This window comes from Nannobrachium achirus (assembly GCF_963921795.1).
Source record: "Nannobrachium achirus genome assembly, chromosome: 15".
NCBI classification, from domain to species: domain Eukaryota; kingdom Metazoa; phylum Chordata; class Actinopteri; order Myctophiformes; family Myctophidae; genus Nannobrachium; species Nannobrachium achirus.
This window is the reverse complement of record NC_137822.1, coordinates 22,911,747-22,934,770: the sequence shown is the minus strand read 5'-3', so window position 1 is coordinate 22,934,770 and position 23,024 is coordinate 22,911,747. Positions and strand designations below refer to the sequence as shown.

The 23,024-nt window shown below is 42.9% G+C and overlaps 2 protein-coding genes across 3 annotated transcripts in view; one reads left to right on the top strand and one right to left on the bottom strand.

Moving 5' to 3' along the window:
* Positions 1-823: 823 nt before the first annotated feature.
* Positions 824-12,820, bottom strand: LOC308299366 (inactive phospholipid phosphatase 7; the record flags this gene model as incomplete). Its single annotated transcript, XM_080743142.1, has 2 exons — positions 824-1,212; positions 12,322-12,820. The coding sequence occupies 2 exons, from the start codon at positions 12,818-12,820 to the stop codon at positions 824-826; spliced, it is 888 nt and encodes a 295-aa protein (XP_080599268.1).
* A 1,650-nt stretch (positions 12,821-14,470) lies between these two features.
* The window catches only part of fam78ab (family with sequence similarity 78 member Ab), a 15,841-nt gene continuing 7,287 nt past the window's right edge, over positions 14,471-23,024 (top strand). Inside the window, exons 1-2 of one of the 2 annotated variants that reach the window (XM_080743823.1) lie at positions 14,471-14,765; positions 15,949-16,252. In XM_080743823.1, coding sequence (XP_080599949.1) covers positions 15,990-16,252 — 263 coding nt within the window. In that variant the 5' untranslated portion in view covers positions 14,471-14,765; positions 15,949-15,989. Of the gene's footprint in view, positions 14,766-15,921; positions 16,253-23,024 lie in introns of those variants that run through there. The other variant, XM_080743822.1, reaches the window with a different exon arrangement.

The following is a 23,024-nucleotide window of genomic DNA, read 5'->3' as shown; positions in this document are numbered from 1 at the left end:
TCTTCACCAAAAAGAGGAAGAAACAAAAGGTGAAGAGGAAATGAAAGAGTGAATCAGGAAGAGGCACAGGATGGGGCGTGTGGAACTAATAGTCTATACTGAATAAAGTTCCAGCAAGACTGAATAAAGTTCCAGCAATGAGAGCAATAACAAAGTTGATTGTATTTAGGCAAATATCAGAAGATAGACTTGTGTGTAATTGTATTGATTCATGAGCAATAGCCAGGGTTCGATTTGTAAAAAGAATCTGTTTAAGCCCTATATACTTCTCTGTATGACAAATGGCAAAAATAGCCAATTGACAAGCTCACAACGAGTCGCATCGTGATGCGATGTGGAAAAAAAAGAAATCATTTTGCCCAAAATAGGGATGCCAGGATTAATGTGGTTCACATACATTTGAAAGGAAATGCATGTATTCAGTCTGAAATGAATGACCAGAGGGGAATAGCAAAAGCAGAGGTGTGGTTCTCTCTCCACCCCAGCAGCAAATCGAACCCTGCTAAAAAACAGTTACCTTCAGTTTGACCTCAATCACCTAAAACGGTACCTCATGTACACAGAGAAATGTGTGTTAGGTGGTGTTGGAAGTCTTCATGAGGCGCTGCGTAAAGGCTTTATACCGCCGAATCAAAGTCTCGGTGCGCGCACCTTGTCTGTCCGCTAAAAATGCAGTGGAAGCTCTTATGTCCCTGTGAAAGAAAACTTCACACAACACTTCCATAAGACCTTAACTAGGTTAGAGAGCTTCAAATACGATTCATCACACTTTTATTTATTTTTGTTTTGTTGCATAGACCCACATCCTCTCCCCAGTGCAGACTCAGCCCAGCGGGCTCCAGCTCAGGGTGCTCATGGAGATGAGAGTCTGACAGGTGCTGGAGGGCAGCCACACCGACTCCATGAGGCTGAAGTGGAACAGGCCCAGGGCGTAGCCGCACACCATGTCCGTCAGGTGGTGGCGCCCCAGCATCACCCGCGACAGGCCCACCAGGAAGGCCCAGAGCACCAGCAGGATGCGGAGCGGCACGGCCAGCACCAGGTGGGACAGCAGGAACTTGGAGACCATGGCCGCCCGGCTGGCGTGCGCCGCCGGGAAGGAGTACAGGTCCATGGAGACGTAGTCCAGGAAGCCCGGCGTCATCTCGTAGGGCCCCTTGCGCTTGATCAGCCTCTGGACCCCGGCCACGGTGAAGATGTCCAGGAGGAGGGCTGTCGGGGGGGAACAAAGGAGAGGTGTTGGTGTGTCAGAACCTGTCCTTAACCCATTCAGAACGGGTACACGTTATTGAGTATCATTATTTTATGCTTTAACTGTTGAAAAATAGCAGATATACAAGCTCAGCGCGGCACCGAGTGCCGCGCTGCGAGCTTGTAGATCTGCTAGATTTGGCCACGGACCCGCATCTCAAAATATTTAGTTCCAGGGACCACCCAGAAGCAAGATTTGAGTTACAAAGTTCGCTTTGAAAATACATATATTCAAAGATTTGCACACATTTTCACGACTTTTTTCAAAAATAGCAGATCTACAAGCTCGCAGCGCTGTGAGCCTGTATATCTGCTATTTTTCACTGGTTTAAAGCATTCAATAATTCTAGGCCTAAATGGGTGACATAATGATATTAAGTAACATGCAATTGTTTTCAAAGTCCTACAGTATGGCTCAATATGTCCCCATAAACACATGTTTACAGTTTTCAGTTTAGGCATTTAGCAGACAGTTTTAATCCAAAGCGACTTACAATAAGCAGGTAAAACATCAATATAATAAGCAAGATAATATGTCAGTACATCAACAACAATACACCAAATGCAAAGGGATATCAATCTAGAAAGAAAATAATAACATAGGTAGACCATGCACCTAATCAATAAAAAACTTAGTAGCCTACTTTGATGTTTTACAACACATACAACACTTCAGAAGTACTATGGGGAGTTGTGTTTGTTTGCTGCCTCTGCTACAGATCGCAAGTTCTAGGCCCGCGCCATCAAGGTACTGTTTCCTGAGACGTAAGGTTGGGTGGTCTACAGTTGTTCCATACTGGAGTACATAACTTTACTAACAGAAGGCTAACATACCAAAGAAAGCTTCACCATTACTAAAAGACTATTATGTAGAGCCATGGTGTAGTGGCCCAATGACCAAACTGATCACAGATATTACATGTTCAAAACAAAAAAATATTATTTCATCTTTAGTAACTGAATGATGGTGTAGAGGTCTAATGATCAGACTCGGCACTAAGATTTATGTAGACCAGTGGTTCCCAAACTTTTTTTTTTTTTTGTCTCAGGGCACCCCTATAAATATATATATTTTTCAGTCCGGTCTGCACAGCACAAAGCTGCTAGGAGCGTCATAGTAGAGGTGAAACCACAAGCCAGTAGGCTACGTTTAAATATGTATTAGTTATCCTGGACAACAGGCCAAGTTTTAATGTTATACCCTGTTGCGGTTGACCTTAGAAAAGTGTGTGTGTTAGGATTAAGTTCTTGGGGTAGGACCATGGGTAGGACCCAGACCCTGTTTAGGGAATCTCCCACCCACCCCCTTAAACATATATAGAAATAGAAATCTTGTTGATTCTGACATTCCAATGTTGCCAACCCTGCATAATGGTCTAGTGGACTAATGATTGGTCTCTCAATATAGAGGTGCTTTACATGTTTAAATCCCAGTCCTCCCACAGGTTTTTTTTTACTTGGACCTTTTCAAGGTTCAAATACAAAAGAATAACTCAAGAGCACTCAAAGTTAGTGAGAGATGGTGTAGTGGTCTAAAGATCAGTTTTAAGGTGCAGGGGTTCTGTGTTCAAATCCCACTCACCCTACTAATTGCTGCTCTATTACTTGGATCTTTCCAAGGTTAAAATACAAGATAATTACTTAAAAGCACCAGTTCCTACTTGTACCTTTCCAAGGCTAAAATACCAAAACATTACTCAAAAGCACCAGAATACATCTGCAGTTAGTGATGGTGTAGTGGTCTAAAGATTTGACTCATAGTGTGGAGGTTCCATGATCAAATCCCTCTTCTCCTACATTGCTGTGTTTCTTTAACATTTCTTTCAAGTTGTTTCAAAATCACCAGACAGCACTTGCTCCTAAAGATGGTGTAGTGGTTTAAAGAACCGACTCTCAATGCAGAGGTCGCATGTTCAAATCCCAGTCCTCCTACACTTCATTGCTTGTGACCTTTGATCTTTTCAAGGCTAAAATACAAGAGCAAACTCAAAAGCACCAGGAGAAACCTGCTGAGGGCCCAAAGGTGCCTTGGCTCAATGGTATGGTCGCTTGGACAGTTGTCCCTGTTACAGGCAGGTTTCAGACAGGTTCAAGTCCCATGCCCAAGGTACACGGAGGACCATCGCGGAGGGGTGTCCCTCACCCTGTTTCCTGAGAGCTAAAGCTGAGGGGTTATATCTGAAAGAACTCTGTCCAACAGAAATTTTACAGAAAAAAAATGTCACCAACATTTAGAGCACTGGAAGAAGTTGAGAAAATTGAGACAATTTTATCCATAAAAAGGTCTATGTAATCCAGAGATGGACTGTAGGTAGAGTGGGATTTGAACATGGAACCTTTTGGCTGAGAGTCCAAGCAGTAGACCATCAGGCCATCTCTCACTGTAAATAAGTGCTGGTGCTATTGAGTAGTTATGTTGTATTTTAACCTTGAAAAGATCCAAGTAATAGAGCAGGATTTGAACATGGAACTTCTTAACTGAGAGTCTAAGCATTAGACCATTAGGCCATCTCTCGCTGTAAATATGTTCTGGTGCTTTTAAGTAATCATCTTGTATTTTAACCTTGAAAAGATCCAATTAATAGAGCAGCAATTAGCACGGTGACTGGGATTTGAACATGCGACTTCTGCATTGAGCGTCGGATCTTACATAATATTGCATGTTCTAACTGTGCCAAATTACATGCTTCTATCGTTAAGTGCACGATTTCTGCTCGAAACGCTCGGACTAAAAATATATAAATTGAGATAAGGTTCTTGAGGGAGGACCCTCAGACGCTGGTTGGGGAGCCACCCCACACCCCACACCCCACACCCTTTAGAAAAAATAGAAATCTTTTTGATTCTGACAGTCTTAGTTTGGCATCCCTGCACATGGTGTAGCGGATTGATTACTGGTCTTTCAGTTCAGAGGTGCCATGTTCAAATCCCAGTCCTCCCACAGATCATTGCTCTTTTACTTGGACCTTTTCAAGGTTAAAATGCAAAAGAATTATTCAAAAGCACCAGACGGCACCTATAGTGTAGTGGTCTAAAGATCAGGTTTCAGTTCAGTGGTTTCAAGTTCAAATCCCAGTCCTCCTGAAATCCATTGCTTAAGCATTTTGACCATTTCAAGGCTAAAATTCTGAACTAAATAAAGTCCGTTGAATTTCAGCATTTGTCCTGTAAAAGAATTGCTGGACAGAGTTCTTTCAGACATAACCCTACACCTTTACTTCTCAGGAAACAGGGGGAGGGATACCCCTCCCGATGGTCCTCCGTGTACCTTGGGCATGGGACTTGAACCTGTCTGAAACCGAGGACCGGGATAACCGATCAAGCGCACCACACCATCGAGCCAAGGCACCTTTGGGCCCTCAACAGGCATATTTTGGTGCTTTTGAGTTGTTCTCTTGTATTTTAGCCTTGAAAAGGACAAAGCACTACAGGTACAATATTTGAGACAACTGAGATTTGAACATAGGACCTCTGCATCGAGAGTCTGGTCTTCAAACCACAACACCATCTCTCGGGACAACTTCCTTTGTATTTTAACCTTGAAAAGGTCTATGTAAGACAGCAATGATCTGCAAGAGAACCAAGATGTAACATGCGACCTCTGAACAAAGAGTCTGATTTTTAGAACATGAGACCATCAGACCATCTCTAATTTGGTGCATTTCCTAGTACTTTTGTCTAATTTGTTAGTATTTTAACTTTGAAAGAAATGTTAAAGTGACATAGCAACATAGGAGGAGTGAGATTTGAACCTGGAATCTCTGCACTGAGAGTGTGATCTTTGGACCACTACACCATCACTCTCTACAGATGATTACTGGTGCTTTTGAGTAATGTATTTGTATTTTAGCCTTAAAAAGGTCCAAATGATATAGCAACATAGGAGGATGGGATTTGAACCTGGAACCTCAGCACCGAGAGGCTGATTTTTAGACCACTAGAGTTCAGTAGACCATCTCTCACCAGAAGTATTAACTTCCTTCCTAGTAGGACTCGGATTAGAACATGGATCCTCTGAACTGAGAGTCCAATCGCCAGGCCGCTAAACCATATGCCACTAAAGATATTTTCTGGTGCTTTTGAGTAGTTATTTTGTATTTTAATCTTGAAAATGTCAAAGTATTACAGCGACGTGGGAGGACTGAGATGTGAACATTGGACCTCTGCACTGAGAGTCTGATCTTTTGACCACTACACCATCTCTCGATCCACCATGACTCGCATATTCTGATCGCATATTCTGAACAAATGTCTTTTAGTGCTTTTAAATTGTTCTTTTGTATTTTAGCCTTGAAAATATCAAGGTACTCCAGCATTGAACTAGACAGCACTCTGTCAGGGTGCCAACTTGCACCATGTGCACACTCATGGCCATTATGTCCTACTTGAGCACCAGCAGAGTGCACAACTGTGTTTGGTGCTGGGTATATGGTTATGTGAGAACAAGTGGTCACCACTCACCACCAACAGCACTGCCCTTTCTACTGTCGACACAGTACTTGCACGCTCTGCTGGCGAAGGTAACAGTACAGAAACGTTGCTTGAACTAGCAAGATCACTAGATTAACATCATCATGTATATTTCATTTGTATACTAAGAAGTGTGTATACTAAGAAGTGTAAAAGGAAGGAAAACAAGGGTACTGAAGTAAGAGTGATAGTATATACAAAATTATAATAACACTCAAGTAAAGTACAAATCCTCAGAATCAGTTACTGTCCACCACTGTAGGGCTGTCACGATTATCACATTTTACATGACGATTAATTTTCGATTAGCGATTTAATTGTGTTTTTGTCGTTGACAATTACATTTCTGTTTGGCTTTTAGGATTTGAAGTTGCACATGGTAGATATGACACTTTACTGACATATTTAACAAAAAAGAACATTGATAGTGGAAATAGCCGATCTACAAGCTCACAACGCGTCGCATCGCGACGCATTGTGAGCTTGTAGATCTGCTATTTCCACTATTTTTTTACTTAAAAAAATATATGAACATTTTTCAACATGGAAACGATTATGAAAATAATCGCGATTAGGCGATTATGTAATAATTGTGACAGCCCTACACCACTGTGTGTGTACCCAAGTACACAAGATGTAACAATGAAGACCACCTTGTAGTCGGGACCTTGTATGGCCTGCTGATATAATGCTGAGCAATACATGTTTTAACATGTCTATCTTTTTATAGTTTCTACAGATCCACTTTCAGATGGCTTTTTATACGCGGTAAAATTATCAGATGTTGATTCATCCCTGAGAGTGTAAACATGGCCCAGTATAAGAGTCCATTTTGACACTCTCAGAGTTAAAGTAACATGTGTAGCTCCATTGCACTGCTAAAAATACCCACTTCTGCTCACAACTTGTCTGTCTGAATGTCTCGACCTCTGAACCCATGTGGTGGAAAAAGTACTCACATTTGTTACTTAAGTATCAATACTACAATGCAGAAATTCTCTGATACAAGTAGAAGTCTGGTATTCATCATTTATTTGTGTAAAAGTATAAAAGTATTGGCATCAAAATGTACTTGAAGTACCCAATGTAAAAGTACTCCTGATGCAGAAAACCTCTATTTCACGTTTTCAAAATGTATAAAATGATTTGAAAATGGCAGATCTACAAGCTGACTCGCAGCTGAAGTCTATATAGGGCTGAAGTGGTTAATGCATGTTTTGTAATAATATTTAAAATCTACAAAGTATTGAAATATCCAAGTAAAGTACAAATATCTCAAAATTGTACTTAAAGGGGAAGACCACCCATTTTCAATATTGAACTATGTCATTAATATACCTTAAAGGAGTTGTGTGAAAAAAAAAAAAAAGTTCCCCCCCCCCCTTCCGTGTTGCCTAGAACTGGAGGATTGATTTTGGGGTTTGTATTGTAAAGTACAATGGTGTGATGTCATCAAGTTGTACTTTACAATACAAACCCCAAAATCAATCCTCCAGTTCTAGACAACACAGAAGGGGGGGAACTTTTTTTCTATTTCCACCCAACTCCTCTAAGGTATATTAATGACACAGTTCAATATTGAAAATGGGTAGTCTTCCCCTTTAAGTAAAGGTACTTAGTTACTTTCACTGTCTGAACCCCACTGTACACAAGAAGGCTGCTCAAACCTTCGAGCTTGCAGATCAGCAATATAGTAAAACTCAGTCAAAAACCGGCCTGTGTTATCCAGTTTAGAAAAAAGGGGGGAAAAAAGATATTGATCCCAGGCTAGATGGAAATAATCACTTGGAAACGGCAGTGGTGTAAAGCAGTGGTTCTCAACCTGTGGGTCGGGATTTATTTTGGGGGGTCCCCAGATGATTGGCTTAATGTTGAAACATTGTTTTCTCTCTCAATAGTAAACAAACCAACATAAAGTTTAAGTGTATAGAGGGTATCTCTACACATTTCTAAAGTGATAATTTAAGGACTTTTTAACACCTCTAAAATGTCAAATTAAACATTGGCCAAATTTTCAAATGTTAGAGGCAGAAATTATGAAAATAGCCGATCTACATGTAGATCTGCTATTTTCACAATAGAACCGTGTTATACAAAATGTCATGCTTCAACTCTTAGTGCTCGTCAGGGTGGGGGGTCCCCAGTTAAAATATGATTATTTTGGGGCTCGCGGACAGAAAAGGTTGAGAACCACTGGTGTAAAGTAAGTAAGTAGGCTACATTTAATTGAGTACAAAGTACAATTTTGAGGTTGTATCTACACTCTCCACTACATCTCGCCATTACATCTCCACTACAATAGCCTATTGAACTTTTACTCCAAAACAATTATTTGAAAAGTTTGTAGAAAACATACATTAACCACTTCAACCCTACAGTATATACAGTACATTCCGGCCATTTGAACATTTTCAAAAGATTTTCCATACATTTTATACATTTGAAAACTTGTTAAACGGGACCTTCTGCGCAATGAGTACTTCTACTTTTGGTACTTTAAGTATATTTTTTACTTGTGTCATTTGTGTGACAGCGTATTTCTACATTGCAGTATTGATACTTTTACTTAGGTAAAACATGTGAGTACTTCTTCCACCACTGGGAAACGGCAGGCAGGGGTGTTGCACCAAACTTTGGGCCCTGGGTACTTTAACTATTGAAAAATAGCATTTTTATATGTCAGTGGTGCTCAAACTCTTTTCATGTGAAGGACCCCAAAATGATATGATATCTATTTGGCCACAGACCCCCATCTCAAAATATTTAGTTCCAGGGACATCAAGAAGCAAAAATTGAGTTACAAATGTTCGCTTAAAAAATACATATATTCAAAGATTTGCACACATTTTCACAACTTTTCAAAAAATAGTTGATCTTCAAGCTTGCAGCGCGGCATCTAACTCAGTCCCACTCCCCCCCCCCCCCCCCCCTTGTGACGCCCCTGGTCACCACAGTGTCACCACATGTTCAGAGCAGAGGAAATACTGCTTGTTTTTCATGACCAATATATAATAGGCCTACTTCACAGTTTTTTTTTAATCATTGGAACTTGGCTGTGTGGGTTTGTAAGACAAGTATTCTGTGGTGTGACAAACTGAGAAAACATAATTAATTATTACTGCTTTTACAGCCACTTTAAAAATGTCACTTTTGTGGGTGACACAGCTGTCACCTCCCCAGCAGTAGTGACTGAATAGGAGCCAAAGTGATGACACATCACATTGTCAACTCAAAAGACAGCTGGTGCCCTTCAAGGGAACAATGAGACGATAACACCTGCCAACTTTGTTTTTGTTTACAAACAACATTTCATTATCGCCTCAAGACTCTGCTTCCTAAAAACAAAAACTCGTGTTTGAATTTCACTGATGTGAAGTTGTAGTTGTAGTGCACCAGTACCAGTTTCTAAAATGTATTTTGGCCGGCCGTGATGGCATTTAAATGTCTGATTTATACTCAGCTGTGTGCGGAAAATAGTAGATCTACAAGCTCAGTTGCAAATGGGATATTTTCACACCTGCACACAACCAGGCATACAATAACTTAGTTCTACTGGATCTCTTCTCCACTAGTCCCTACTCATAGCATTTGTTTTGACAGATTTTGTTGATGAAATTGTCAGTATATTTAGTCATAGTTTAAGTCATCATAGTTTAGTTTTTTCTTAGTTATTTTCTTCAGTCAAAAAAGGCATTCGATCAACATTTTTCATCATAGTTTTAGTCAACAAAATGAAGACTGCTACCCAGCCTACATCAGTGTTAGTGAACGGAGCCACAGGCTTTCGCATCAAAATATGAAGTCAAAACTTTTTCTTCAACCAGAACTTGCAGTAATATTGACTTCTTTATTCATGCGAATGCAAGTGTACAACACAAGCTATCTCTGTCGGTCTGGCTCTCAAGCCATGAAACCCTCATGTACAAACGCTAGATATTTGCTTTCCCATGCTGTAGACCTGGGTTTTTAACTGTAGGTGTTACAGTTGCACTTACTGTTGCTCTTTCCGTCGGCATAGGACATAAAACATATACAGAATGTAGCTTAAATGTGTTCCTGATTTACTGAAAGTATAATGCAGATGATAATGGTGACACGCAAATCTATGAACTCTTAACATGTGCAGCAATGTTCCGTATGGTAGAGTATGTATTATTTTCCTTCTATAATTTAGAGAAGCCAATTATTTCCCCCCTCTTTCCCCCCAATGTAGTTGTTCTGTCAATTGATTCCTCCCCACACACAGTTCTGTGTCTTCTTCACTGCTGTCATATCCTAAGCTAATGACTCACCTGCCAGTGAGGAGCCCCCACCAGGAGGACGTAGAGCCTTCGTCCTACTCCTCCCGCCCAACACTCCCCTCTGACAGGCACTGCCCCAGCACATAGGATTACATGCAATGACCATTGACAATATCACCCTACCCAGCTCCCCTCCCCTGGGACTGGACTGGACTTGGCACAGCTGCAGTGCACAGTTCCAAGAGATGGGTCAAATGCGGAGAACACACTTCGCATATAGGTATGTGACAAATAGTAGAACTTTAACTTTAATGTCTGCTAGCTTTATCACAACGGATTCGAACCGACAACCTCCATGGTGATGGGCAGCAACTTTACCACTGTGCCACCCGCAGTGTTGCTTTGCTGATTCAATGTTTGTGGGCATGCCGTTTTCATGACGTCACTCGCACGTCGCTTACAGGTCTATTGACCTGCATACAGGCTTGTTTCTGACCTGCATACAGGCTTGTTTCTTTGTTAAAACACTCTTTGTGACATGAAAGCGTTGTCGAGGGTGAACTTGTTGTTTGACATCAATGTATGTCCGTGTGTGGGAGAGGCGTGACCAGTGCTCAGAAAAGATATGGCTCGGTGACTACCCGCGTGACCAGAGCAATACAACACTGGCCACCCGAGTGCTATGGTAGAATATGTCAATACAATCTAAGTTAACTAATTCAAGTGCAGTGGTTGACTTTCTGTTCTATTGAGAAATGCATATTCTGTGGTGGTCACTGGTCAGGTGGGTCCACTAGTGGTGGCCTTGAGGAAATGTAGTTTCCCAGGCTATACATATCTCCTGCCGTCTGTACTGAAGATAATGTATCAATCGAATGGAAGACTATTGAATTCACTATTGTAAAAGATAAGAACTCAAGATATTGACCATATAATTGGGCTGATTTTGAAGTAAACTAGCACTACAGTCTCTCGAGAACAGACTAACTGAGCTCAACTGAAAAGGACCTTTTCGTTGATGATGGCTAGCAGATTGAACTAGCACAGACACACACACGTGCACACACACACGCATGACGCACGCACGCACGCACGTACGCACGCACGTACGCACACACACACACACACACACACACACACACACACACACACACACACACACACACACACACACACACCTCTTCCAAATGTTAAACACTAGAGGTTCGCGGGCCTACGGCCCGCTCACATCTAGAGTCCACGCCCGCTTCTTTACTAAAAAAAAGTTTAAAAAAAATAGTTCCGCCACAATAGTTCCCCCCCCCCCAAATTTTTTAAAAATTTATTATTATTTTTTTATTACTTTTTTTTTAATTTTTTTTTTTTTTAATATTTTCTTTTTTTGTAGCTTTTTTTTTTTTTTCAAAACACTTTTTTTTTGTTGAAAAAAACAGTTTTTTAGTAAAGAAGCGGGCGTGGACTCTAGATGTGAGCGGCCCGAAGGGCCGTGAACCTCTAGTAATGAATAATTGAGGACTGCTGTGCTGCCTTTCTCCATGCCGTTGTAAAGTTTCACTTTCGGTTTAGAGCCACGGGGACCGTAAGCCTCTCTCTCTCTCTCTCTCTCTCTCTCTCTCTCTCTCTCTCTCTCTCTCTCTCTCTCGCGTTGTAAAGTTTCACTTTCTGTTTAGACCCACGGACTGTAAAGCCTCTCTCTCTCTCTCTCTCTCTCTCTCTCTCTCTCTCTCTCTCTCTCTCTCTCTCTCTGTGTTGACTTTTGTGTGGCGCTGGTGTGACGTGAGGACGTGTGCGTGAGGACGTCGGCACGTTTGCCGCGTGATCTTCCTAGCCAATTGGAGTGCTGCATTTGGTCGTGTCTGAGTCACACACAAACTGACAAAAACCGCTGGCTGCAGTTTTAAAATGTAGGTATAGATAAACAGCCTGTTACTTTATACCTAAAAATTAGTATATTTAGAGGTCCCATGACTAATCTATGTCAACACACTGTGAATAGACGCAGTGGCCTACTTAGGATGTTGAACAAGACTTTGCTTTAAGAACAAAGCTATTAGTGATAAGTTTGTACATTTACATCAGTGGTTCTCAAATGGGGTCTGGCACCCCGCCCAGGGGTCTTTGAGGGTTCCAGGGGGGCCCCTGCTAAATAATGGATAGCTAAGGAACTAAAGGGTCCTGCAACTCTGATCGAGAGCACACACATGCTCCAAATGGTTCCACATGTGCACTCTCAGAGTTATAGGGGTCTGAACTGGGGGTCCTTTGTCCTATCCTTGAAATAGTAGTTAAAAAAGTTTACTGCAGTATATATTTTTTAAAAGGTTACAGAAAGATGCAGAGAGGAGGTGCAGATATTTACCCAGCAGCAGGTTCACCAGCACCTCTTGTCCTGCCAGGGAATTACTCCTTGTGAGACACACGATAGTGCCAATCATCCACGTGATGCCGTGCCCCGTAACCGCGAGCAGGGTGAACATGGAACGGCAGCCGCCCCAGGACGACGACGTGTAGGCGCACACCCCCATGCGCTTGGACAGGCTGATGTCGATGGCCAGGAGCGAGCCCATGACGATCCCCTTGAACGAAGGGTTCAGCTGCATGCAGTCTTCCTCCGGCATCTTGCCCGGCTCTTTCCTGTCCTTGCTGCCATTGTCGGTAGGTTCCTCGCTCGGCTGGCTTGCTTGGGGTTTGCTTTGGCCACGTCGCCCTCTCGTCGCGCCGCCGCCTCGGCTGCTGTCGCCGCCGACGCCGCCTCCTCGCAGGGGTTGGTTCAGGGACATAAACTCGGGTCTGCTGAGGACGTTGTTTCGGTCCCGTGACTCCCGTGCCCTGGATCTCGAACTGTTGGTCGAGGGCATTCTGGAGTTATAGGCAGGCCCACAAAAGCCAACTCTTTTTTTTTTATTGAGGAGATAAGGTACAGGCTAAAGACACGCGACGGTGAAATGTCCAAAGATATGGTTCAGTCTCGCCCCGTCCTCCCCCTCCTGTCCTGTGGCCCTGATAGATATATTTAGACGGACTGGAATGTGCGCTGGCCCGGCTGGTTATACCACCACGACCCCCATGCAGGCATGGAGAGGGGCTTGAGTGGCATCTGTTTCGGCCAATCCAGTAAAACGCGATCTAACACAGTGGGACATAAAATGACATTATCAGCATCTTTGTGACACCATTAACATTGCACACACACTGCTGTCCAAATAACAGGTGCTGTAGTAGTGCTGCATGAGGCTATGCTGCAAATAGCTCGGCTTTAGATAGCCTACTCCCTACCCATATAACCAAAGAAACGCGTGGCCTATATAGGCCTACGCAATATTAAGGCGAAGACAACAATATTCGCCTGGATGATATCGGGATCATCTGTATCCTACCTGAAGGATGCGATGCCAAAGTCATCGCTCAAATCTCTCTCGTGCGCTCATTGCCTGCAGCATCCCACTTAAATGCAAAGGAAACACGTCGTGAGGAATTCCATGTACTGACTGACATTCCTAAAATCAGGAACTTGAAGAAGTAGCCTTAAAGACTCCAGTGTATATCCAGGTTATTATGTCCACTGAGGATGAACGAGCCGACGATTCTGTGCCGCATCTGTTTTTCCCCCCCCCGTAGATGACGTAGTTTACGCACAATCCCAATTCAACTGCCTGGGCGGCGTGCGCTCTTACGCACGGACCGGGAGTTGTCCAAGGTGCTTAAACGGACAGCGACACTGGAGTAACGGTGCGCTGCACCTGAACACAAACTCGTTGGGCAATAATGGGCATAGTTAGTTATAATGCAACGGATGGATCATGTGAATTGATTTACGGTTACCAAAAATACAAGCACCAAACATCAGATAGGAGCCTACACCACGCCAATGACGCCATCACCAGTCAACAACAACAAACAAAAAGAGGAAAACAACAGCACAATGCATGAAAGTCTGTCAAAATAATACACATGTGAAAATGCGAACAACAGAAACAAGGCAAACGTTCCTAGAGTTAATCCATGCACATCATATAGTTTTTATGAACAGCAATCAGAACGAATATCACGTTCTTTTGCTAGAAACAAACCCCGCCGCCTACAAACCCCAGCAGCCCACGCGCGCACAGCGGAAGTGTCGTCTCAAGGGTGCTTATAATAAAACGAGAGCTTGCTGCCTCGATCGGCTGATAGACCGATGCAGCGGGAGGGAGGGAGGGAGGGTGAACCTGCCGAGGCGGCCGCGATGGGACGACAAGAGCACACAGAATGACAGTCTGTCTGTGCAGGAATTCGGGCTGAATTGTTTCACACAAAGTGATCAGTCGAGGTGTTTGGCGAATGATGTGACAAACTCGCATGTTACAACCGGCAGCAGCAGCAGCGGCAGCAGACGGGAGAGGGGAGCTTTGCATTCATTTAAGCCTGCTAGGATCATTAGAATAAAAAAAGGCATGGACCCCGTCGGAGGGACTAAAGTTGATCCGGTTGCCTTTGGATCAACTTGACTGTCTTGTCAGCGTTCGTTTTTATTACAAGTACCCTGGCCGATCATCCAATCCATCCATGCCGTTTGACATGCTACCTCTGCGGGACCTCGGAGTTCATTATACGGCGACAGAGGAGGAGGCAGACGGACGGGACAGGAGGAGATAAGGGAATAATGAGCCGTCTCTGTCTGACCCCCACCACGCAGGCACGCAGCTAGGAGCGGAGCGCCGTCCGGGGGAACAGGGTCCGGACTGGAGCCGGGGACCGTTCACTCACTCACTCAGATGGGACGCGAATTTCTCCAGGATTTCTCCTCCTAGCCACATGAAATTGGTGAATTCCCCGTGAATTGCTTTTCGTTTTTCCTCTTTTTTTTTTCAATAGCTTGGACTTCTTTGCATGTCGTGATTATGGCTAAACATAGACCACATTTAGTAGCTAATGCTGGAATTCATGACCCCTTTAATCCGCACATTTTGTAATGAATCGAGTTAAGAAACGAATACCAGCCATTGAGCCAACTTGTTCATGGCCTATTAGTAGGCTACTCAACAATTACAAAATAAATTACAATGATATGGTTTGAATTTGCATTTCTCCATAGAGTTGAAATGGCACTTTTAGTGACATAGTAACTTATTGTCCTAACATTGGGGATTTTAGGGTTCCCATGTTGTCCACACTGGAGAATAGGTTATTTTAGGGTCAGGTATAGCCATCAATCACTGGAGACAGATGCATCAATTGTCCTATAATAGGCCTAGAGCATGAACATAACATTCACTGACACTGTCAGATGAGATGAAAATGAGATGCACAAAAAAGGGATTGATTGATTGATTGAATACTTTATTAAAGGTTTGCAAAGGAAAGGGTAGGCTAAGGTCAACTATAAGGATAAACAACACCACAAGAACGCTTTTAGGCTTGTTTAAAAAATTGGGGTCCTTTTTTTTAAGCCGCAAATACGATGTCCAGATAGGCCTGATAGGCCTAGTTTCTGAAAATAGTTAACTCAATTAGCATGGCTCTTTAATTAATCACAAAGTGCTGAACCTTCCCAAGATATGCACGTTGTCAGGAGGAGAAGGTCGAGGGACCTCACACAGCCGTGGAGGCGATTGCACATCTCTCTCTCTCTCTCTCTCTCTCTCTGTGTCTCTGTCTATGTCTCTCTCTCTCTGTCTCAGTACGCGGAAAAGAAAAGTTGCACCTGCGCCTTTTTCCCCTATGAAGTGGCATTTTTACAGCCCGGAAAGCATGCTGACTGTTAAATGTGATGACGAAGACCCCTTTCTCTTTTGTATCTGAGCTCTTTTCTTCCGATGTATCGGATTATAAAGAGACGGCTTGCAGTCAGAATGCATGGCTTTGAGTGAAACACACGTCTGCTATGTGAAATGAACCATAAACCCTTTTGATTTCTGTGGACAACCACCATGTGGAACTTGCAAATCTGGTGACTTTTAGCCGCTGTGTTTTCCATCATACATGCGTCTCTCTCCTCCTCCTCCAGAACTCTGGACGTTGTTGTGGATTGTGTTGCTCTTTAATGCAATGGGCTGTATCCAGAGTATCAGGTGTAAGCCCAAGAGTTTCCGAGAGAGTATCGTCGTGCTCGAGGTGAACTCCTCCATTGACTCCAACCCCACCAGCATCGATGAGTCCTCCAGTGTGGTGCTGCGCTACCGCACGCCGCACTTCCGAGCCTTCGCCCGGGTACTGGTGCCACCCGTCGCCGGGAAGGAGACGTGGACCATCGGTTGGATTCAAGCATGCAACCACATGGAGTTCTACAATAAGTATGGAGACAAGGGGATGTGAGTATGATCATATTTATTATCATCTTATTATGATTTTATGGGACGATGGAAGTCTATCCGTCGAATTCAATTGATTGATTGATTGATTGATAACAACACATTTGTTAACTGTATGGTAGTACAGTCAAAAAGCTATACACAAAAATCTTAAATCGCAGATATACAAGCTCACAACTCATCACATTGTGAGCTTGTAGATTTGCTATTTCTGAATATTTCAAGTATAAAATGGGCTGACCTATTAATGCCACATTGCCAAGTGATTTTGATCATTAATTTTGCCGGGCACCCCCTGTACCCCCCTCAAGGACCCCCACTTTGAGAACCACCGGTTTAATTAGTGTTGGAGACACTCAAACTGAAACAGTTGACTATACCATAATTCAGTCATTGTTTAGCATCACATAATATAGAGTAGATTGTCACCACCTCTCATTAGCTTCATACCTGGGCAACTGACGGTCTGGGGGCCACATACGAATACTGATATATTATTTATTTCAGCTGTTACAATTTCAAACATGCAAAGTATGACCTGCTTAAATTACAGTTATCTATTATAGCTTTATGACTAGTATTACACATGTATTGTCTTTTTTGTGTCCACTGTATTTGTGTTTAAATTCATAAAGTTAGTGTATAACTAAATGCACTTGGGAAAAAAGCTTTTCATGATTCCAATTAAAAAATAGCAAAAACTAATTCAGGATTCCAATACAAATCTACAAGCTCAAAACACGTCAGTGCGATGTGTTTTGACCAGATTGGCCATTTTGCTACTTTCTTGTGACATATGACGACGTAGGGCATTCGTTACGAAACAAGTTAAATACAGAGATAAGATGTTTCAACAGAATGCAATGTGGCCCCCTGGAGTGAGTGTGGAAATAGTGGCCCCATCCATCATCAAAGTTACACCCCTGAGTCTTACATCATTTCCTCACAGACACTGGTCAATATCTGACCAATGTGACCATACATATGCAAGAGTACATAAAACAACAGATACTGTACGGAAGGTCTATGTCCCAGAATGCTGATGATTGGAAGAACAAGCAATTCTCAACATTTCTCATCAAAAGGATCTCCAATTTCATTAGGCCACAGACATTTTCTTTTATGGGACCCCCATTGTACACTGTAAAATCATCTGCAGTTATTTAACTCTGTTGTATGGACCTTACTGGTGCATTTGGTTATATTTGTGTACACTCTCAGAGTTACAGACCCATAAGGATTCATATGGACACATGTTGGTCCCCGGATCCCATGTTGAGAAATTCACATTAGAACACACAGCTGAATGCATTTCATTTTGAGGTATTTTTGCTTTAATGGAGTATTTAAAAATGTCATTACTTTTTCTTCTACTCCACTACATCTCAGATGTAAATGTTACACTTTTACTCCACTGCATGTATTTGAAAACCTTAGTTACTAGTTGCTACTTAATTTGTAGATTTTGATTATTATTAAAACATGGATTCCTTCAGCCCTATAGGCTCCGGCCATTTGAAAAAAGCCGATCTACAAGCTTACAATGCATTGCGATGTGACGCATTGTGAGCTTGTAGATCTGCTATTTTGGTACTTTTACTCAGTTCAATACTTTTACTTGTAACAGTGTTTCTGCATTGCCGTTTTGATACTTTTACTTACAGTAAGTAACAAACGTGAGTACCTTTTCCACCAGTAATATAATTCCGCTTGCATTATCCTATGTTGTTGACATTATGAAAATGTGCCCAAAAGAGGGATGCCAGTAGCCTGATTTATCTGAGAGTGGGCGGGGTCTATGGTCTGGAACCAGGCAAGGATGCCAGGGTTATGCATATGCGTCATTGATTGCATATGTTCAAGTCATGGACAAAATACATTCAGGCACACACATACAGTATGAAATGCCTTCTACTAAAACCATTACATTCAGTGGAATAGTAGAAGAGAGAAAAACAAAAGGAGAAAACTGACAAAACATAAATAAAGCAACCATTGTGTCGTGCTGTCACAATTAGTGTGACTTCTCTTGGTCTTGTCTTGGGCTTGGAAATTATTTTGAATTGTTGGTACTCCAGTGCCCCCCACCCACCCCTCCTTTTTTTTTTATTATGTCTTTCTTTTAGTTTGAGGTAATCCTTGAAGTAATCCAAACAGTCACTGAAGGCCAAGCAGGAGTAGCTAGAACACTGTCTCCTTCATTAGTAGACATAGCTACAGGTTGAACACTGTCTCCTTCATTAGTAGACATACTGTAGCTACAGGTTGTTAGCCTGGCTTGGCCTGACTATATACTAATGCAGCTAACTAACTGCAGTATAGTGTACGTTGTTTTAACATGGGTGGATTGTTTAGCTGTGCGAGGCTAACAGGTTGTAGCTTTGTTTTATATTGCTGTGCTTTGACTGTAGAATCAAGGAACAGGATATACATTTTGGAGCATAACCCCTAACCCTATATTCTTTGTTTGACTGGGGTTCCCCAGGGCTCGGTGTTTCTCTTGGCCAAAAATAGCCAATCTACAAGCTCTAACACGACACGTTGTGAGGTTGAATGTTTGGCTATTTCTATCGAGCGTTGGTCTATTATGACATGCCCAGAAGAGACCTCACTCGGCTGGTGGACATCGAAGCTTATCCTTAGTCAAAGTTGAGAGTGACCCTCAGAGTCAGTAGCCATCTGGTGACAGGCATACGATTCGTAGGTCGGGGTGTCAACAGTTAATCAAACCAATCAAATTAATGGACTATACAAAACAAAATAATCGACCTACTAGTAAGACGCCTAAGGGCGAAAAGTGACCTCGCCCTAAAGGGCAAGGTCGTTTTTCTAACCTATAGACTGTACAACCAGTGTGGCTGGTTGTACAACCAGTGTGGTTGGTTGTACAGACAGGGATCTCCTTATATGGGCATAAAAGGGATCGTATGTGGCTGATGTGGCCTCCATATATGGGTATTCCCATATGAAGTCCTGTTAGGGGAACCACACTAACAGAATCCCCTTTACAGTATGCCCATATATGGAGATCCCACTCTGTAGAATCAGCCACACTGGTTAGACTGACAGGGATTCTGTTAGTGTGGTTCCCCTGACATCACAGTGATGACTGTGATGTAAGGAATCTCAATATATGGGCAGGTCACCCTCCATATATGGGCTTGATGACATGAGGGGCACTCTATATACTGTAGCTGGGCATGTCAGCCTCCATATATGGACAGGTCAGCCATAGGCATTGAGGTGTTACAGAATCGCAGAAGGTCGGTTCTGATACTAAACTGCGACCTACAGTCGCAATAATCGATTACATTATTAATGACATTTTGGACATGTCATTATTTGTAGGTATAATGACATGTCATTAGGTGAAAAATGTCCCCAACTTATCAAAAGAAATCTAAAATAGATTGGTGCAGTGGTAATGTGCCTGCCCACTGCCGCAGAGGTTGTGGGTTCGAATCCACCATGGTGAGTCTGATTTTGTCAAGCGTCTTCCCGTGTTCAGGGGAGGGAAGCTGGGCGGGGGATCATTGCAAGTAATGGATGTGTGTGTGTGTGTGTGTGTGTGTGTGTGTGTGTGTGTGTGTGTGTGTGTGTGTGTGTGTGTGTGTGTGTGTGTGTGTCTGACAGGGGCGGCACCTGTCAGCAAGGAGTGTTGTGCGGGAGGAGTAGGACGAAGGCTCTATGACCTCCCGGTGGGAGGAGGGGGGGGGGGGGACATAATGATTGGTAGGTGAGTCAGTAGGATCCAACAGCTGTGGTAACACAGAAATGTGTGTGGGGAGGAATCAATTGGCGTTACGACTGAAATTGTGATGGAAAAAGGGGGGTAAAATTAAAGGAATAGAGGGTATGCGCGTGACATCACTGTTGCTGGAAGTTATGTGGTAAAGCATACTGAGTGGCAAAAAACTAATTTCTGCCATTGACAGCCCATACATCCAAACAGAAAAGTCTTATCTGAGTGTATTAAACAAAGTTAAACTCACCAACATTGCGGCTGAACTGAAAGCTTGAATTATCCTCTTTCTATCTGCAAAGTCTTTGTTACATAAAAATCCACCATAGGCATGTTATGAGCTACTTTCTGTCAAGACATTCTGCACAGGTTTTTATTTTTCCAAGTGTCAGAGTTTAGAAGCACTCGTTTTCAACAACACAACATCCAGCTGCCTCCAGCATTATGTGCAATTTAGAAACAGGTGGTATGCAGGGCCGTTGAGTGATTTGCAACTAGCACTTCCAAACTCCAATGCTCCATGCTGCTCAATGTTTTGCCACTCAGTAGATTAGGGGGACGGGTCCCAGTGGACGTGCATACCCTCTATTGTGAAAATAGCTGATCTACAAGCTCATAATGCGTTGTGAGCTTGTAGATCTGAGTCTTTGATGAGACAGAGGTCTGTTATTGAGCGGAGCGGTCGTCATCCAGACATAAGACACAGCTCAATTCAGTGATTGAACAATCAGAGTCAGGCATTCAACCAAGCTGTGTTATAAAAAATCACACCCGTGTGAACTGAGCGGTGGTCGTGGAGGCTGCGCAACAGCAAAACATATATATATATATATATACATATATCCATCCATCCCGCATGCATCCAGCGCGCGCGCGTGTGTGTGTGTGCGTGTGTGTGTGTGTGTGTGTGTGTGTGTGTGTGTGTGGAGGGTGTGTGTGTGTGTGTGTGTGTGTGTGTGTGTGTGTGTGTGTGTGTGTGTGTGTGTGTGTGTGGAGGGTGTGTGTGTGTGTGTGTGTGTGTGTGTGTGTGTGTGTGTGTGTGTGTGTGTGTGTGTGTGTATGTGTGTGTGTGTGTGTGTGTTGCAGTTGATTTTCAGGCTAGACGCAACAGCACCCTCTTTGGTCAACCAGTGTTACTCCAGGCTACAGACCCACAGACATACATACATACATACACTGATACACACATGGCTGTGCGTGCGTGCGTGCGTGCGTGCGTGCGTGCGTGCGTGTTTGTTTGTTGCAATTGATGCTCAGGCAACTCAACATCAGGCTACAGACACATACACGGATACACACTCCTGCATACACCTCAGGCTACAGACACACACACACGGCCATTCTAAGGAGCGGCGTCACCACCGCTCAAAAATAATAATCACTGTTGAGTTCTTCAAAGCAATGGTTCCCAACCTGGGTTGTCAGCTCAGCTGTTTCCACAGATGTAGTTGTGTTGAGTTCTGTAGCAGTGGCAGTAATATTTGGAATGATTTTGGGGAATGAGGAGAATGCCTTTGACAAAGATGTAAACATACTCCTCAGATGAGTACATATTTTATGTATTTTATGTATATAGTTTTATTTTATTTACTTAGATCATTTCATTTGGTGATCTATTGTGGGTGTCCACTGGATGGGAAAATACATAATAATAAATAAAACAATAAAACAAGTAGTGACTCTTCACCCAACCTCCTCTCCTCTCTCCTCCTCTCCTCCTTTCAAACCTGCTGTGTGTGGTGTGTGTGTGTGTGTGTGTGTGTGTGTGTGTGTGTGTGTGTGTGTGTGTGTGTGTGTGTGTGTGTGTGTGTGTGTGTGTGTGTGTGTGTGTGTGTGTGTGTGTGTGTGTGTGTGTGTGTGTGTGTGTGTGTGTGTGTGTGTGTGCGCGTCATGTTAAACAATGCCATTCAACCCACATCCTGTATTGGGCGACCACAACTTGATGCATGTCCAAAATGCTCCTTATCAACATCCATTGCAACTGAAGATGTTTCAGGGCTGCACATCAAAGATTACACACACTGTTGCCTCCCAACACCCCCACCCCAGTAGCTGTGTGTCTATTTATGAGTGAGATAGGAACTTCAGAGAGAGAGCGAGAGAGAGAGAGAGAGAGAGAGAGAGCGCAACCATATTTCTATCTTGATACAACTGGTTATTTTCCAGCTACAACTGTCTTATGGTATTGAATCCTATGTATATAGAACAAAACTAAAACAAAACAACAGGTGTTTTTGGAGCTTCGACATAAAGAAATGTATATTTGGCCTAGTCGTCTTAATTGTTCAGTTTCCAGACATTTAATTTTGTATGATAACATTGCTTGCCCGAGAAATTGTATGACAAAAGGATATTTTCCATTTGCAAAAACCCTTCCAGTCTATGGGCCCTCTGTTCCCACAAGTCAGCTAAATCCACGATTTGGGCGTCTAGCATTTAGGAAGGGGCGTTCCTGTGCCAAAGTTTCTACTTTAGACACCTGCTTTATCCCTAAAAAACACCTGTGCTATCCGTTACATTATGCATAGGTGCGGTTTGGGCGTTACAATAATATAACCAATCACCGTGAGGGAAGATGGCTCAACCCATTATCCCCAGTGTAATCTTGAACCCTCTCCCTCTCTGCGCATAAAAGAGTGATGTTGCTTTGGAATAAAATGATATTGATACAGAGAATTATCACTCACACAGTGCTGGTCATAGAGAACTTTAAATTACAGAAAGCACAATGAATTAATGGAGCGAATGGCATTGGCATGACCTCGCACAGCAAATGATTGTCTTCATTGAATAGACTATAATCTTGTTTAAACACGGTTGACACAAGGAATTGACACTCTCACTTCTGCAGATTATAGGAAAAATAGAATCACAGAGATTGGTGGATAATTAGGTCAGAAGGAGACCTCTGAATGTTGTGCCGTTGTGCGAACCCGACTCCAGACCAGAGGTTGCACTGGGATTTTAAACTGCCGGTCACCGTGACCAGAATGATTACAATTTATTGGAAGTCTGATGAAAACAATAGAC